Raw genomic sequence first — 17811 nt, 5'->3', positions numbered from 1 at the left:
AAAATTGTTAGATCTTCTTGTTGCACAGACCCTTTAAGTATGATATAGTGTCTTTCCTCATCTCTTTTTATAGTCTTTGGCTTAAAGTCTAATTTGTCTTATATAAGGATTGCCACCCCAGCTTTCTTTTGAAGCCCATTAGAGTGGTAAATTGTTTTCCACACCCTCACTTTAAATCTGGAGGTGTCTTTGGGTCTAAAATGAGTTTACATATTGATGGGTCTTTTTTTTTAATCCATTCTGATATCCTGTGTCTTTTGATTGGGGGCATTTAGCCCACTTACATTCAGGGTAACTATTGAAAGATAGGAATTTAGTGCCATTGTATTGCCTGTAACGTGACTATTACTGTATATTGTCTCTATTACTTTCTGGTCTGTTACTTTTAGGCTCTCTCTTTGCTGAGAGAACCCCTTTTAATATTTCCTGTAAGACTGGTTTGGTGTTTGCAAATTCTTTTAGTTTTTGTTTGTCCTGGAAGCTTTTTATTTCTCCTTCTATTTTCAATGACAGCCTAGCTGGATTTACTATTCTTGGCTACATACTTTTCTTATTTAGTGCTCTGACTGCATCATGCCAGTCCTTTCTGGACTGCCAGATCTCTATGGATAGGTCTCATCCCAATCTAATATTTCTACCTTTGTAGTTTATAAACTCCTTGTTCCAAGATGCTTTCAGGATTTTCTCTTTGTCTCTGAGAGTTGTAAGTTTTACTATTAGATGATAGAGTGTTGACTTATTTTTATTGATTTTGAGGGGGATTCTCTGGGCCTCCTAGATTTTGATGGCTCTTTCCTTTCCCAAATTTGGGAAGTCCTCTGCTATAATTTGCTCCAATATACCTTCTACCCCTCTCTCTCTTTCTTCTTCTGGGATCCCAATTATTCTAATATTGTTTCATCTTATGGTATTACTTATCTCTGGAATTCTTCCCTCGTAATCTGGTAGTTGTTTATCTCTCTTTTTGTCAGCTTCTTTATTCTCCATAATTTGATGTTCTATATCACTAATTCTCTCTTCTGCCTCATTTATCCTAGCAGTAAGAGGCTCCATTTTTTATTGCACCTCATTAATAATTTTTTAAAATTTCAACTTGGTTAGATTTTAGTTCTTTAACTTCTCCAGAAAAGGATTCTCTTGTATCTTCTATGCTTTTTTCAAGACCAGCTAGTATTTTTATAAACATCATTCTGAACTCTAGTTCCGACATCTTACTAATGTCCATATTGATTAGGTGCCTAAATGTCAGTACTGCCTCCTGTTCTCTTTTCTGAAGTGAGTTTTTCCTCCTTGTCATTTTGTCCAGAGAATAGATGAATGAGAGAACAAAATGCTTAAAGGGTAACAATGACACCAGAAAAATATACACTAAACAAATCAGAAGAGACCCCAAACCAGGAGGAAAAGAAAGGAAAAATATATATAATCAGGCTGGTGAATAGAACAGAACTACACACCAGAATTTTGGTGTGTTTTGGTCTGTTAGAAGAAACTGCCTCCCCAAATTTTAAAGACAGAAACACTTATATATATATATATACATATATACATATATATATATGTATATATATACACAAAAATAAGGGTAAATATGATAAAAGGATGCAGTATGACTTTAAAGATGAAAATTTTAAAAGATTTAAAAAAATGAATTGATAAGAAGTTGGTTGAACAAAGAAAGAAAAAAAGAAAGAAAAATAAATAAATAAATAAATAAATAAAGGAGAGAATGTGATCAGGCAGGATACTAGAACAAAGCCATACACTAAATTTAGAATATATGTTTGGGTTTGTTAGAAAAGACTGTATCCCAAAATTCTAAAGAAACTTAGATGTATACTAAAAATAAGATTAAATACAATGAAGAGATAGAATATTATGGCAATAATGAAAATTCAAAAAGATTTTTTAAAAAAGTCAAGCAGAGAAAGTAGATTATCATATGGTTTCACTTACTTGTGGAGCATAAGGAATAACATGGAAGACATTAGGAGAAGGAAAGGAAAAGTGAATTGGAGTGAATTAGAAGGGGGATGAAGCATGAGAGACTTCGGGCTCTGAGAAATAAACTGAGGGTTTTGGAAGGGAAGGGGTGGGGAATGGATTAGCCTGATAGTGGATATTAAAGAAGGCACATATTGCATAGAGCTCTGGGCATGGTACATACACAATGAATCTTGGAACACTGAAAAAAAATCTAAAAAATAAATAAATAGGTATTGATAAGATAAAATGTTGGTTAAAATAGAAAAAAGGAAACATTTTTTAAAAATGGAAAAAGAAAAAATAAAGAATATTTTAAAAATTTAACTTTGAAAGACTCAAGAATCATGGGAAAAAGCCATGGATTCTATGTGCTGTATTCCCCTCATGCAGTTGTTTTGCAGTTCTCCTTGATTGGTTAACTTGGTCTTGGATGAATGTTTTTTTTTTTGATCTTCTGGGGGAGGGGCCTGTTGCAGTGATTCTCAAATGTCTTTGCCCAAGGCATAATTGAAGCACCCTTGCTAGGGGCCAGGCGAAGTAATCTGCTTGGGTTTGTTCTCAATAACTTTTGTTTCTTGAAAGCTTCCCATACAGTTTTGGAGGATGAGAATGAAAATTGCAGCCTCCCAATCTCTGGCCCTGGAGGAGATGAAAGCTCAGGGGTCCCTCTCTTCAGTGTGCCCTTAAAGAAAAGCAATCAATCATGCCTACCTCCCTGGTCTCTGGCCACACTCTGAGCTCACACAGCCTGTGATCAAGCATTTCTATCTCCGGTATCCGACCCTGTTTGGAGTCTCCAAACCCAGCAGATTCTTGCAGCACTCTCCCACACCACTCTTCCTGGTGAAGGGTGGGGTGTAGTGGTTTCCCTGGATCTGCCACTTGTGTTAGAAGAGTAGGGCCCAACTGTGCCTCGGATCATGGAATATGACAACCTAGACCTGATGGCACACTCCTTGCCTTTCTGGCTTCCCCATTCTGATACTTAGGAACTCTGCCACACACAGGCACCCCTGGTCTTTCTGTGACCCCAAGGGTCTTGGGACCACACTGTCTCAGCGATGGTTCCACCCCCTGCTTAGCTACTGGAGCAATGTCCCTCAGTGGAGCAGGCTTCTAAAAATTCTGATTTCATTGGAAGAGGAGGTGAACCATGAGAGACTATGGACTCTGAAAAACAATCTGAGGGTTTTGAAGGGGCGGGGGGTGGGAGGTTGGGGGATCCAGGTGGTGGGTATTGTAGAGGGCACGGATTGCATGGAGCACTGGGTGTGGTGCAAAAATAATGAATACTGTTACACTGAAAAAATAAAAAAATTTTAAAAATCATCATATAATAATAAACAATTACATAAACAATTAAAAATAAATAAATAAATAGAAAAAGAAAAAAAAATAAAAGTTCTGATTTCATGCTCTGCTGCTTTATCATTTTCCATGAGCTGGCTGATCGAGGCTCCCAACACCTATGGTCTATCTTCCCATAAATCACCCCAGATTCAGTTCTCTGCACATTCTAGCTTCCAGAAATTGGTCGCTTTTCTGTTCATAGAATTGCTGCTATTCTTTTCTTTTATCTCCTGTTGAGTTTGTAGGTGTTCAGAATGGTTTGATAACTATCTAGCTGAACTCCTGGGACCTGATGATATTTGGGTCTCCTACTCCTCTGTTATCTAGTTCCTCCCCTGTAGGTCTTTTTTTAAAGAAAAAATGACTTATTTATTTATTTTAGAGTAAGAGAGAGCATGATAGGGGGGATTAGAGGGAGAGAGAATCCTCAAACAGATTCCCCACTAAGCCAGATGCAGGGCTCCATCCCAGCACCCTGAGATCATGACCTGAGCCAAAATCAAGTCAGCCACTTAACCAACTGAGCCATCTGGGGATCCTGGTTTTCATAGGTCTTCTTATGTGTCTCTGATTACACAGTTGACCCTTAAACAATATGGAGTTTGAACTGCATGGGTCCACTAATTTGTGACTTCTTACAGTACAGAACTGTAAGTGAATTTTCTCTTCGTTATGATTTTCTTAATAGCATTTTTTCTCTACTTTATTGTAAGAATATAGTATGTAGGACATATATGAAACATGTTAATCAACTGTTTATGTTATCAGTAAGGCTTCTGGCCAACAGCAGGCTATTAGTAGTTAAGTTTTGGGGAAGTCATAAGTTACAGAAGGATTTTTTACTATGCAGGGTGTAGGTTCCCCAACCCTCACATTTCAAATGTCCACTATACTTCTTGGCAGATCTATGCATTCCAGTCAGCTACCCCTTTATCCAGTTTGCTTTCCCTGTAGCATTTGCATGGATCAGCATTACATTCTATTCATTTGTTTTCTATTTATTGAGTGAGAATACATATACCAGGAAGGCAGGGTTTTGACTGTTTTCTTCTGCTGTACCTTAAGTTCATAAAACAGGACCGGTATATTGTAGTTGTTCAATAAATACTTTGGGTAAGTGCTTGAATAAATGAATAGAATAGTTACATTGTCTCCACGAGGGACATGTCAGGTTTATTTAATCAATATTCTATTAAATGAGTATTTGAGATATTCCTGGGTTTTCAGTATTTCATAGACAATATATTGATTAGCACCCTAGATTACTCTAGTGGAGACAGTGTCCTCTTCCTTTACATCCACTCCTCCTTCTCTTGGTGACTAGCCTTATAACTACTCAGTTAACCAAGCATATACCATGTAAGCCAAATTTATTACAGAATGTAAAGTCCGCCCTTTGCTCTGATGCCATGCCATATCACTTCATTGTAAATTAATCAGCATAATCCCATTTGATTATTGGCTCAGCGTTGTACAAATGACTAAATTTAGTTAAAGACACACAATATGATGACTGCCAGGGGCATCTGGGAAAAAAAGCTTTCCAAAAATGTTGGGAGCAACTTTGTTTATCTCTTTCCCTGGATACAGACAAGGGAGAGTAGGGCCCTGAGGGCTTTTTGTTCATAAGGCTTTATCCCTAGGATAAAGTGACAGAAATGACAGTAATGCACAGAGCAGAGCCAGGAGTAAATTGGGTCCTTGACATTTTTGCATTGCTGAATCACAACATTCCTGAAGCCTTCCCCATTTCTAAGCTTCCATAAATGCAAGACCTAATGAGCTGGATATTCAATTCCTTGCAAACAAATGACTTCTAAATGCTACACTCCCATGTATACTTTGTTTTGATTTTATATGCATGTTTTAATAGGATAGAGTTTGAGAATTGAATTTGCTGGGTCAAAGAGTGTATAGATTTTACATTTTAATATACATTTACAAATTACAAAGGGTTAGATTTTAAAAAGACAAGAGACAGAAAGTGACAAGAGAGGCTGAAAAGGGACTATAGAATGGTATCAAGAAATAGGATTTGTTTATTTGGGCCGGCCCTGATCTCTCACCTTTTATCTATCTCACTTAGCCTGCCAGGTCTCTGAATCTGCCCTCTACTTGGGCTGAGGTTGGTAGGCGTATATTGATGGTGGGGATGGAGTGGACTTATAGAAAGCATTGAAATGGAAATAAGACAGGACAGCTTAGTTATGATCAAATAGTTAAGAGCCTCAAATGCAAGGAAAAGGAATTTGGGCTCCATCCTGGTGCCATTGACAAGGCAATATTAAGGGTTCAGGACTGCTCCCTATGCACTTGCCATCCAGAGTTACAGAGGAATAGAGATTTGGTAGTGAGGTGTGTACCTTCCCATACTTTCCTCTTCCAAGATACCCAGTATGGACTGCATGACTGAGTCCCCCCACCAAATGTATGTGCTCAAACCCTAATCCACAGTGGGATGGTATTATGGGGCAGGGCCTTTGCAAGCTTTAGATGAGGTCATAAAGGTGGAGCCCCTGTGATGGGATTAGTGTCCTTATAAGGAGAGACTAGAGCCCTCTCTCTGCCCTGTGAGGACCCAGTGAGAAGGCCACTGTCTACACACCAGAAGTGGGCCCCCACTATTTCAATGGCACCTTGATCTCGGACTTTCCAGCCTCCAGAACCATGAGAAATTAGTTTGTGGTTTAAGCCACCTAGTCTATGGCATTTTTGTTGTAACTGTCTAAACTGACTAAGATAATATCCCTCCTTCACCTTATTAAGGAGGCTGGGAACATTTCTCCATTTCAAACCTCCTCCACCTCCTCCAGTGTTTCCATGCTCAAATCCCATGATATCTTTTTACTGGATCCAGACCTTATATGCACAAGAATCCTGTGTTGAGACTTGTACTCCAAGCCAACTTTGTAGCCAAATTTATGAACTTGGTGTATTAAATCTATTTTCTGCAAACATACTTGCATTTGCACTTCCTTTTTCTTAGAGTTCAAAACACTACATTATTTGGCCTGAGATTTGGGGGACTGGTGGTGGAAGAGGGGCACAGATTGCCTGCAGACATCATCACTGCTATAGCAGTAAAACCCCATAGGAAAAACAAGAAACATCTTAGAAAACTGGAACACATATGTCAGTAAAACCTTGGAGAATGCAGGAAATCAGTGATTTGTAAAAATTTCTTCACATGGTGGTTTGCGTCATCTAGCCTCACAGAGTTTCAGATAGATTAGAGCACAGAAGGTGACCATGGTGTCACGGCAATGGCAATGCATCGGCAATCAGGATAGCTGGAGCTTGGTCTCTGCCTGACTATGAGCTTGCCAAAGGACTTTGGGCAGTTGAATTTCACTTTCTGCATCTTGGTGTCATCCTCTGTTCAAAATGTGACAGTAACAATGACCTCTAGGCTTATGCATGCTTATACCCTCAATAGACCACACAGACCCAAGCAGATAGTAGGTGATCACTAAATTCATTTTGAGCAGGCATAATAAATCATAACCTAACCTCTCCATTTTATGCTCATGTAATAGTTCAATCCTATGTCCATCTTCTTACTCAGCAGCTGGTTTGAAGAGAAAGTTCATAAATACTAAGTCAGAACAGTTCATGAGCACAGGTGATACGGAATAAACGTTTTTATTTAGATACTGTTTCAGGCATGGTTGGAAGTGAAATTGACCAAGACAATGGTGCATAGAGCAATACGCATCCTTACATTCTTAGTTGGCAGAAATGGTTTGCCGAATCCAGCTCACATAGTTGCAGACCTTGGTGTAGACACCAGGTTTGCTTTTCTGAGCACAGCCAATACCCCAGGAGACAATGCCTTGGAGCTCTCTGTTGCAGACCACAGGGCCACCAGAGTCACCCTGTGCAAGAAGGAAGAGACAGTAAGAACTCCCAACTATGCCAAGTTGGGAGCAAGACTCAACATTGTTTCTCCATTACCCTGGGTCTGTTTTCCCAGGTTGCTGATTCTCTAGGAAGCACCTTCCCTTCCCCTGGAAATCCAATTCTCAGTCTCTGAGTACATGACTCTCTTTTCTCCTCCCCCCTCTTAGCCCCTGCTCTTTTCTTAGTGGCAGGCATGTAGGACCAAGAAGAAGTAAGGACTGGTGAGTGCAAGGCTGCCCAGCTAGCCCTGCCTTTTTTCAGAAAGCTTCCTTCTACAATATTGCTCCTCAGAAGGGCACCAGGATGTTCTGCTTCCACACCATCTTCTGTGTATTATTTTACCCTTAGCACTAGCTATTAATGTTTGAAAAAGATAATTTATCACTGATCCCAAATCTCTGTGGTACTTTATAATCCATCACCAAGACAGCTTTTCAGCCTGTGTTTTGGGAAAGGGAACTGTAGTAGAAGTCATGAAGCTCAGCTGGAAGGAGTACAAAGAAACTGACCTGGCAGGAGTCCTTTCCACCCTGCATGTAGCCCAGACAGATCATGTTGCTGCTGATCTGACCAGGGTAGGCATTGCGGCAAGTGCTGTCAGAGAGGATGGGAGCTTGAAGACACTGCAGGACATCAGGATACTTTTCTGTGGGGCAGGAGAGTAAAAATGGAAGAATATTACCTGTAGGATTCCTGGAGATTTCTTTCCCTATCTCCTTTCGCCTTCCCTACTCTCTCAGATTGCCGGTATCTTCTATTTTAGAAGAACATTTGTTATCTGGAATGACTTCCAAACAGTTTTAATCAACAAGTTGTTCTCTCTGACGTTAGCATCAGTGACTACAGATCTCAAATCTAGAGACTCTTTCTCAAGCAGGTCTCTGCTTTAGGCTGTACCAAATCCCTCTGTTCTGCTTACCTCCTCAGTTTCTACTTCTTTGCAAATCACTAATCACACTTCGATTGAAGAGCTGCCATCTTTATCATGGCTCATTTTTGTTGTGTTTTCCAGCAAAGGCATCTTCCTAAGATTCCGTATATCTACAAACGATCCTCTGGGAAACTTGCCTTGAGTGACAATTTAGAGTAACTGAACCTCTACATGTCCTTCACTTCTAGGATTTCCAGACTTGGTGCTTTTGTTCCAGGTGACACTTACGCCCGGTACTCAGGGTGTTCCCCCAGCCAGAGATGAGGCACTGGGTACCAGCAGCGGCACAGGATTTTGGCAGAGAGATAGAAGACACTCGAGAATTGAGGGTGGCGGGAGAGCTCAGTTTAATCAGCATGATGTCATTATCCATAGTGTTTTGGTTGTATCTGGGGTGGCGGATGACCTTGGCTGAATTGATGAATTGCTCACCACCCTCGGAGACTGCGATGTTGTGTTCTCCCAGACGCACCTGGATTCGACTGGATCAAAGAATGCAAAGCCTTTAAGGACCAAGTTGAGCTTTTCCCTTTTCCCAGTTCACCCCAGTCATGAGCATCAGCATGAACACCATCCCCTGCAAGCATTTCCACACATAGAAAATTGTGCACTTAAGATAGCCCTATCAGACGTGGTACAGGTGACAGTAACTTTTAGGTGGGTGTTCCTACCTGTATAGACTCACAGCCCACCATCTTGTTAGAAGGTTAGTTCCCATGACTAGTGATGCCAATAAAACGATGTTAGGTGAAGCAGGAATTGGTGACAACTGCTCAGCACCTGCCACTTCTCCTCTGGTTCAGATTATGTATTATTCATGGGAGATGTGGCAGGAATCAGAGACATGACAGAAATTTAAGGAGGCAGAATGAACTATGTTTATTTTCAATATTGTACTGGAGGCTTCACGTGGATTATTTCCTCCATACTGAGATATAATGATTAAGAGTATTTATTGATTCATGCTCTTGAGCTAGTTCTTAGTATTCTTCATCACTCACTAGTTCCCCCCTCCCCATGTCTTCAGTACCATCATTTGGAAGGACATCAGGGAACTCTAGTTTACCTTGTTAAACTCCAAGTTTAACAAGGTAAACTTAAAATTCCCTCCATGCATCATTCAGTGCCTGGGGGGAATGATTAGCCTCCTAGAACTGAACGCTCCCCCCTCAAGCATAACTGTGTAGTTTGCCCTGATGTTCTTTGGCATTGCTGGGGCATGAGTTGTTCTGAGAGAACAGGGAGGTGAGGATTGGTTACTTACGACTTGTAGCAGTGAGCTGCGGACACCACCCACTGGGAATTGATGAGGGAGCCGCCACAGAAGTGATAGCCCGAGTTCAGGGACACTTGGTAGGGAACAGAATTCCTCTGACAGGTGTAGCCCCCAACGATCTTGTCATCATCATCAATGGGGAAAGCAACTGACAAGGAAAAGTCAGAAACAATCTGTTAAACAGATCCATCTTGGAATTTCTACTTACTGCTAAGTTTTTGGAGATTAGCTATAAAAGAGAAGATAATGTTTTCCTGTCACACATAGTCAGGAAATGGTGATAACATAATTACTATATGATATTTTCCAAAATCTTATTATTCAATACCCTTAACACATACCCTACTTATACTATTATAACTATCTAATTTTTTAAATTTGTTTTAAATTTGATAAATATACTGTTTTTTACATATGCAACACACACACATGCACACACACACACACATCCCTTTCTCAGAGACTCTTTATGTAAAAAATGCCCTGAACATTACTATCTAAGTAAAGAATACTTTTTGTACAAAACTTTGCTCAGCAGAAATGCAAATAGGTGTTCAATAATGTTTTGCAGTAACCATACTTAAGTTTATTTATAATAGTTGGTAGAGGGTAGATATCCCCATGAAGTAACAGAAAGGAAGGTTTTAGAAGACTCCTAAGAATGTTTCAGCCTGGAAGGAATTGGGAGTTTTGTACTCTTGCTCCCCCAATTTCTATCTGGGTTCTTGTCTAAAATTTTCATGACATAATTTCGTGGAACATTTTATGGTTTCCCTTTCCAGCCTTTCCCTTTATGTCAATTACCTTTCTAACATTTTAAAATCTATTCACATTTTAAAATCTGCCCACCACTTTATTAAGATTTCTGTGGCTCCCAAAGTCAATGATTGTATTATGCATACCCTATTGTTCAAGTATTTTAAAGTAATTTTGGGAAAGATATTTCCACATGTATAGGCTAATGTATTGAATTTATACTCATCCAATTCAGGAAAGTTTCATTGTAAGATTTGTATAAAGTTTGGTAGTATGAAAAGCCAGAAATAGACATTTTTCTTTCTTCTGATGATTAAATGATATGTTATTTTTCACCAGAGAGATTTCATTAGTGAGGATGTTGTAAAACCCAGCCCCTAGCTTTTATTCGTGAGAAATGAAGTACCTTCACTCGTCAAGATCCCTGTGAAGATGTCTGTTGGTGTAGAGGAGACTCTGGCTTTGACCTTCATAGCCTCTTCAATGAGCCCAAGACTAGTCACTAGTCCCAATTTTATCTTCCAATGATTAACTTCAAATGCTCAGAAAGGTCAAAACAACATTTCCTTAATGTGGAAATATCTTTTCCATTTCTCTCTTTCTCCATAGATTTTACCTTGAAGTTCAGGGCAATTTCTCTTTATACTTTCTGTGCTAAGTACTCTTGCTCACTATCATCTTTCCCCTACTAGGGAGATTAAATTATGTATAGACATTATAGAACTCTAGTCCCTCCTTTTATGGTGGTTTTGGTTACCCTTGGTTAACCAGAGTCAGGAAGTAGATGATCCATTTTCTGATGTATCCTCTGAAGGTCATTAGTAACCTAACACTAGGTCACAATGCCTATGTCATTTACCCCACCTCTCCTTATCATGTAGGCATTTTATCATCTCACATCATCAGAAGAAAATTGAGTACAGTACATTAAGATATTTTGAGAGAAAGAGAGAGAGAGACAGAAGAGCATAATCACATAACTTTTATTACACCATATTGTTATAATTTTCTATGATATATTAAATTTGTTGTTAATCCCTTACTGTTCCCAATTTGTAAATTAAACTTTATCATGGGTATGTATATGTGGGGAGAGAAAACATAGTATAAACGGTTCAGTATAATCTGTGGCTTCAGTCATCTAGTGGGGGTGGATGTAGCTGCCACAGAAAAAAGGGGACTACTATATACACTGTCATTTCAATATTTTAAGCCTCCTAAGTACAGAGACTCTATTCCACATTCATTGTTGTCTTCCAGAGTACAAACTGCAAACAAATACATCAAGGACATACACAGAATCATTTATTATTATAGACTCACCAGCAGCTCCCAGCAGGGCAAGGAAGATGAAGGTCTTCATGGTTGCTCCCTGGAATTTGACTGAGGAGTGGGATGAACGTCTCTCATCCACAGCTATTTATACCTCCAGGTCTGACATCGACACCCATGGCCATGGGTGCCAGAAAACTGATTTTATTGGAAACTCATTAATCCGAATTTATAATTCAATTTTGTGCCAAATTAAAGATAATTCAGTATCATATTTAAACATTATCTCTTGTCTACTTTTCCAGAAGGTTATGGGAATGGAAGTAATAAACCCATCTGGTATGTTGTGCTCCCCATAATAGAGAAGTAAGTTGGAGCAAGGTCATGGAATGAGGCTATGGGTGTCCTTGATCCCAGGCAAAGGTCTTGGGTATTTGGTTGTCTCAACTGTGAACTTTTATCTTGAGGACCATCTTGAACAGTACTCCCTTGATGTTTAATTAACATTAGCTCTTTCACAATTATATAATTTTTCTGTGGTATCTCTGGTCTTGGATATCCATGTTAACTTTTCATTATTAATAGGGACACCTTGTTTCCTTGAGAAAAGAAAAATTGTTCTGAATTGAAGCTATGATCGGTCTAGATGGAAGAGTAAAAGAATCACATTTACTGGCACTTATTATATATCTTACATATATAAAAATGTTGCATATATTAATTTAGTAATTCTCATTACAACCCTAGAAGGTACCTATTACTATCCCCACTTTACATATGGGAAAACTGAGGCACACAAAATTGCAGGAACTTGACCAAAACCACATAGCAAGTATACAGTGGGGTCAGGATTCCAACCCAGGAAATCTGGCTTCGGAGTCTCTGTGCTTAACTGCTGTACAGCACTTCATTAAGTTTGCCACATTCTGGACAGCATGATAATGCAGAAATTTTGGCCAATGATAACAGAATTCATATTTATGGAGTGCTTCTTATGTGTCAGGCATTGTGAATGGGATTTATATACATCAATTCATTCGATCCTTACCAACTGCTTTATAAGTGTTCTAATTTTTACCGTTTTATAGATGGGGAGGATGAAGCTTAGAGAAATTACATGTTTTGCTCAAAGTTTTATACACTTTAGTGATCAACACAGGGTTCAAAGTCAAGCAGCTTCATTTCTGAGGCCGTGGCCTCTACTGTAATGCCATAAACATAATAAACAATCTAACTCTACCAAATTAAAATGACTCTAGGGACCAAATAAAATTATTGGAAATATCTAAGAAATGTGTTCCTGGAGTAGGAGTTGTCATAATTAATGAGGCATGGCAGAAACTTCCAGAATAAGTGAATCTCAGGAAGAACTAACCTCTAGCTACATATAACCAGATTCTCCTCCTACACATCATAATGACCTACCAGGATGTTACATCTGTTTTAGCAAATCCTCCCTCCTGAGTAGTTTGTTTCCTTTACATTTGAAATGTTGCTGGTAAAAAGATGACTAACTAGAAAACAGGATTGCCATTTGGGACCAGGTAATTCTATGTTGTGGGGAACTGCCCTGAACTCTATAGGATATTTATCAGCATCTCTTGCCTTAGTTACAAGTACCACCAGCCCCTCCTTCCAGTTGTGATAACCAAAATGTCTCCAGACATTGCTAAATGTTCCCTCAGGGTCAAAATCATCCCCAGCTGGGAACAACTAATTTAAGGAAAATAGATGGGCAAAGTAGCTTCTAAGACCATAGCCATTAGAAAGTGCCTTGAACATTAGGACAAAGTCGGCACTCGTTAACTACTGCATGAACAGCACATAAGGCAGGGTGTTGCCACTGATCCCTAAATACCAGAGAAACTATGGAAAAGGCCAGGCTCACAATGAAGAAGGGAGAGCCTTCTCATCTTGTCCAATTATCTTCCATTTTGACACCTCCATGGTGAAGTGTTAGAAGATGTATAATCCTGTATCAACCCTGGAACTTCCACTGAACCTCATCAGAGATCTTAGCCCATATGGAAAACACAACGTCTTAGAGCAGTTTCCACAATAATTGGCTCATGTGTTGCTACGTTTCAGGGAGTTCTCTCTGGTGCATTGGGCTTTATCACTTGGACCCTTCTTCCTGGAAGGAAAATTCTTCAGTCATCCAAAGCAGGAGCAGGGATGTGAGGGAAAACAGCATGTGATTGTTTCTGGGCTTCAGTTATTCCCAAATAACTCCCACATGTTGCATGGAAACCACTGAACACAATCCCTGTAATGTAAATGATGTTTTGAGTTTTAAATGAACTTTTTTCCTGAACCTCTTCTCAAGAAAAGATGTTGATATGTCATGGGTTGGTGAATTTTTGTCTAATGTATGTTAAAAGGAACCTATGCTATTTAATAATACAGCTCTTTAAATAATAATGGTTGTTTGTGTGCTGCCTGATACCAGGTTGAATATTGGTCATTTTAGTATATGTTTCCAAAGAAAGCACATGATGAAGATGGTTGGAGATGCACATTGCCTAGTGCATTATTAGTACATATTAGGCAGAGGGCTGGCTGGACAAAATGAGAATGGAAAACCTCAAGGATCACTGATGGTGGTGGCTGTGCCAGCTGCTGGGGATAGAAGGCCTATGGAGCTGAGCAGATCTGGAGATTAAAGAAAAAAGAAAATCACAGCAAGTGGAAAAGACTAGGAGAATGCTCAGTGCTGGAGGCCAGGAGAATACAGGTCTGTATGAGGTATCTCTGTACATAAGCATCATGTTGTCATTTACATGGGTGAACAAGCCTGAAGATAACCCTTGCACCATTGTGTGTGACCTCAGACCTACAAGATATATTTTGCTTCTGAGATACTGTGAGTCATTCTGTGAAGTTGGGGCCTGGAGAATTGGGTTGAAATTTCCCAGATTCAAGAGACATACATGCACTTTATGTGTGCAAAACTTCTATCCTCAATAATATCGATGAATTCTTATTTACAGTCAACAATAGACATGCCACAGTGTGTGTGTGGGGGGCGGTTCTCCTTCCTCAGTCACATCCATGAAAAGAACCACATGCTATGTGTGGGAATGCCCACATTCCTTTGGCCCAGCAGGACGTGTTGGTACCTATACTTTTTTTCCTAACTTCAAACACATGGTGTCCCAGAGGCACGTGTTTGTATTTAATGAATCTGTATTTGTCACCTCTTTTTCCCATGGACATGGCTTAGTGGCCTTGAAGGACTATTTAAACTTGTGCCTGAATGGGGGGCTGGCTGCGCTCCAGCAAATATATTGACATTTATATTGGCAAAAGCAAGGGTGTCTGGCCTCTGAAAGCAATTTTATGATCTTTTCCTTAATGGATCTTTTCTTTTCTTTTTTTTTTTTTTTGACATAGTAATACATTTTATTTTTTAAAATTGTTTTCATTAATTTTTTTCTTTTCAGTGTAACAGTATTCATGTTTCTACACCACACCCAGGGTTCCATGCAATATGTGCCCTCCTTAATACCCACCACCTGGTTCCCCCAATCTCCCACCCCCTGCCCCTTCAAAACCCTCAGATTGTTTTTCAGTGTCCATAGTCTTTCATGGTTCTCCTCCCCTTCCAATGTCCCTCAACTCCCTTCTCCTCTCCATCTCCCAATGTTCTCCATGTTATTTGTTATGCTCCACAAATAAGTGAAACCATATGATAATTGACTCTCTCTGCTTGACTTATTTCACTCAGCATAATCTTTTCTGTCCCATCCATGTTGCTACAAAAGTTGGGTATTCATCCTTTCTGATGGAGGCATAATACCCCATAGTGTATATGGACCACATCTTCCTTATCCATTCGTCCATTGAAGGGCATCTTGGTTCTTTCCACAGTTTGGCGACTGTGGCCATTGCTGCTATAAACATTGGGGTACAGATGGCCCTTCTTTCACTACATCTGTATCTTTGGGGTAAATACCCAGTAATGCAATTGCAGGGTCATAGGGAAGCTCTATTTTTAATTTCTTGAGGAATCTCCACACTGTTCTCCAAAGTGGCTGCACCAACTTGCATTCCCACCAACAGTGTAAGAGGGTTCCCCTTTCTCCATATCCTCTCCAACACGCGTTGTTTCCTGTCTTGCTAATTTTGGCCATTCTAACTGGTGTAAGGTGGTATCTCAATGTGGTTTTAATTTGAATCTCCCTAATGGCTAGTGATGATGAACACTTTTTCATGTGTCTGATAGCCATTTGTATGTCTTCATTGGAGAAGTGTCTGTTCATACTTCTGCCCATTTTTTGATATGATTATCTGTTTTGTGTGTGTTGAGTTTGAGGAGTTCTTTATAGATCCTGGAATCAACCTTTTGTCTGTACTGTCATTTGCAAATATCTTCTCCCATTCCGTGGGTTGCCTCTTTGTTTTGTTGACTGTTTCCTTTGCTGTGCGGAAGCTTTTGATCCTGATGAAGTCCCAAAAGTTCATTTTTGCTTTTGTTTCCTTTGCCTTTGGAGACATATCTTGAAAGAAGTTGCTGTGGCTGATATCAAAGAGGTTACTGCCTATGTTCTCCTCTAAGATTCTGATGGAATCCGTTGAGGTCTTTTATCCATTTCGAGAATATCTTTGTGTACAGTGTAAGTGAATGGCCGAGTTTCATTCTTCTACATATAGCTGTCCAATTTTCCCAGCACCATTTATTGAAGAGACTGTCTTTTTTCCAATGTATAGTTTTTCCTGCTTTGTCGAAGATTATTTGACCATAGAGTTGAGGGTCCATATCTGGACTCTCTAATCTGTTCCACTGGTCGATGTTTCTGTTTTTATGCCAGTACCATGCTGTCTTGGTGATCACAGCTTTGTAGTAAAGCTTTAAATCAGGTAATGTGATGCCACCAGTTTAATTTTTGTTTTTCAACATTTCCTTCTGATTCCATACAAATTTTAGGATTATTTGCTCCAGCTCTTTGAAAAATACTGGTGGAATTTTGATCGGAATGGCATTAAAAGTACAGATTGCTCTAGGCAGTATAGACATTTTAACAATGTTTATTCTTCCGATCCAAGAGCATGGAATGGACCTCATAGATATATACAGAACATTCCACCCTAAAACAACAGAATACTCATTCTTCTCAAGTGCACATGGAACCTTCCCCAGAATACACCACATAGTGGGTCACAAATCAAGACTCAACCGATACCAAAAGACTGAGATTATTCCCTGCATATTCTCAGATCATAATGCTTTGAAACTGGAGCTCAATCACAAGGAAAAGTTTGGAAGGAACTCAAACACCTGGAAGCTAAAGACCATCTTGCTTAAAAATGCTTGGATCAACCAGGAGATCAGAGAAGAACTGAAACAATTCATGGAAACCAATGAGAATGAAGACACTTCGGTTCAAAACCTATGGGATACAGCAAAGGCAGTCCTAAGGGGGAAATACATAGCCATCCAAGCCTCCTTCAAAAAAATTGAAAAATCCAGAATACACCAGCTGTCTCTACACCTTAAAGAACTGGAGAATCAACAACAAATCAAACCAACTCCACACATAAGAAGGGAAATAATCAAGATTAGAGCAGAGATCAATGAGGTAGAAACTAGAGATACATTAGAACGTATCAATGAAACTAGAAGCTGGTTTTTTAAAAGAATCAATAAGATTGATGAGCCATTGGCCACACTAATCCAAAAGAAAAGAGAGAAAACTCAAATTAATAAAATTATGAATGAAAGGGAGAGATCACAACTAACACTAAGGAAGTAGAAACAATCATCAGAAGTTATTATCAACAGTTATATGCCAATAAGCTAAGCAACCTAGATGAAATGGATGCATTCCTGGAAAACTATAAACTCCCAAAATTGAACCAGGAAGAAATTGACAACCTGAATAGACTGATATCTAGTAACGAGATTGAAGCAGTGATCAAAAACCTCCCAAAAAACAAGAACCCAGGACCTGACAGATTCCCTGGGAATTCTACCAAACTTTCAAAGAAGAAATAACACCTATTCTCCTGAAGCTGTTTCAAAAAATTGAAGCAGAAGGAAAACTTCCAGACTTTTTTTATGAAGCCAGCATTACCCTGATCCCCAAACCAGGCAAAGACCCCACCAAAAAGGAGAATTTCAGGCCAATATCACTGATGAATATGGATGCTAAGATTTTCAACAAGATCCTAGCAAACAGGATCCAACAGCACATTAAAAAGATTATCCACCATGACCAGGTAGGATTCATCCCTGGGTTACAAGGATGGTTCAAAATTCGCAAATCAATCAATGTGATAGAACAAATCAATAAGAGAAGAGAGAAGAACCACATGGTCCTCTCAATTGATGCAGAAAAAG

At 39.4% G+C, this 17811-nt stretch overlaps 1 protein-coding gene across 1 annotated transcript; it reads right to left on the bottom strand.

Moving 5' to 3' along the window:
• Nucleotides 1-6971: 6971 nt before the first annotated feature.
• Nucleotides 6972-11577, bottom strand: LOC116872164 (cationic trypsin). Its single transcript, XM_032865211.1, has 5 exons — nucleotides 11523-11577; nucleotides 9432-9591; nucleotides 8396-8649; nucleotides 7746-7882; nucleotides 6972-7211 (listed from the first exon to the last, which is right to left on the bottom strand). The coding sequence occupies exons 1-5, from the start codon at nucleotides 11560-11562 to the stop codon at nucleotides 7062-7064; spliced, it is 741 nt and encodes a 246-aa protein (XP_032721102.1). The 5' UTR covers nucleotides 11563-11577; the 3' UTR covers nucleotides 6972-7061.
• Between the last annotated feature and the right edge of the window lie 6234 nt (nucleotides 11578-17811).

Source organism: Lontra canadensis, unplaced genomic scaffold (genome assembly GCF_010015895.1).
Source record: "Lontra canadensis isolate GAN:19392208 unplaced genomic scaffold, GSC_riverotter_1.0 scaffold2, whole genome shotgun sequence".
Taxonomy (NCBI): Eukaryota; Metazoa; Chordata; class Mammalia; order Carnivora; family Mustelidae; genus Lontra; species Lontra canadensis.
Note: the sequence above shows the minus strand (reverse complement) of the source record. Positions and strands in the feature narration are given on the sequence as shown.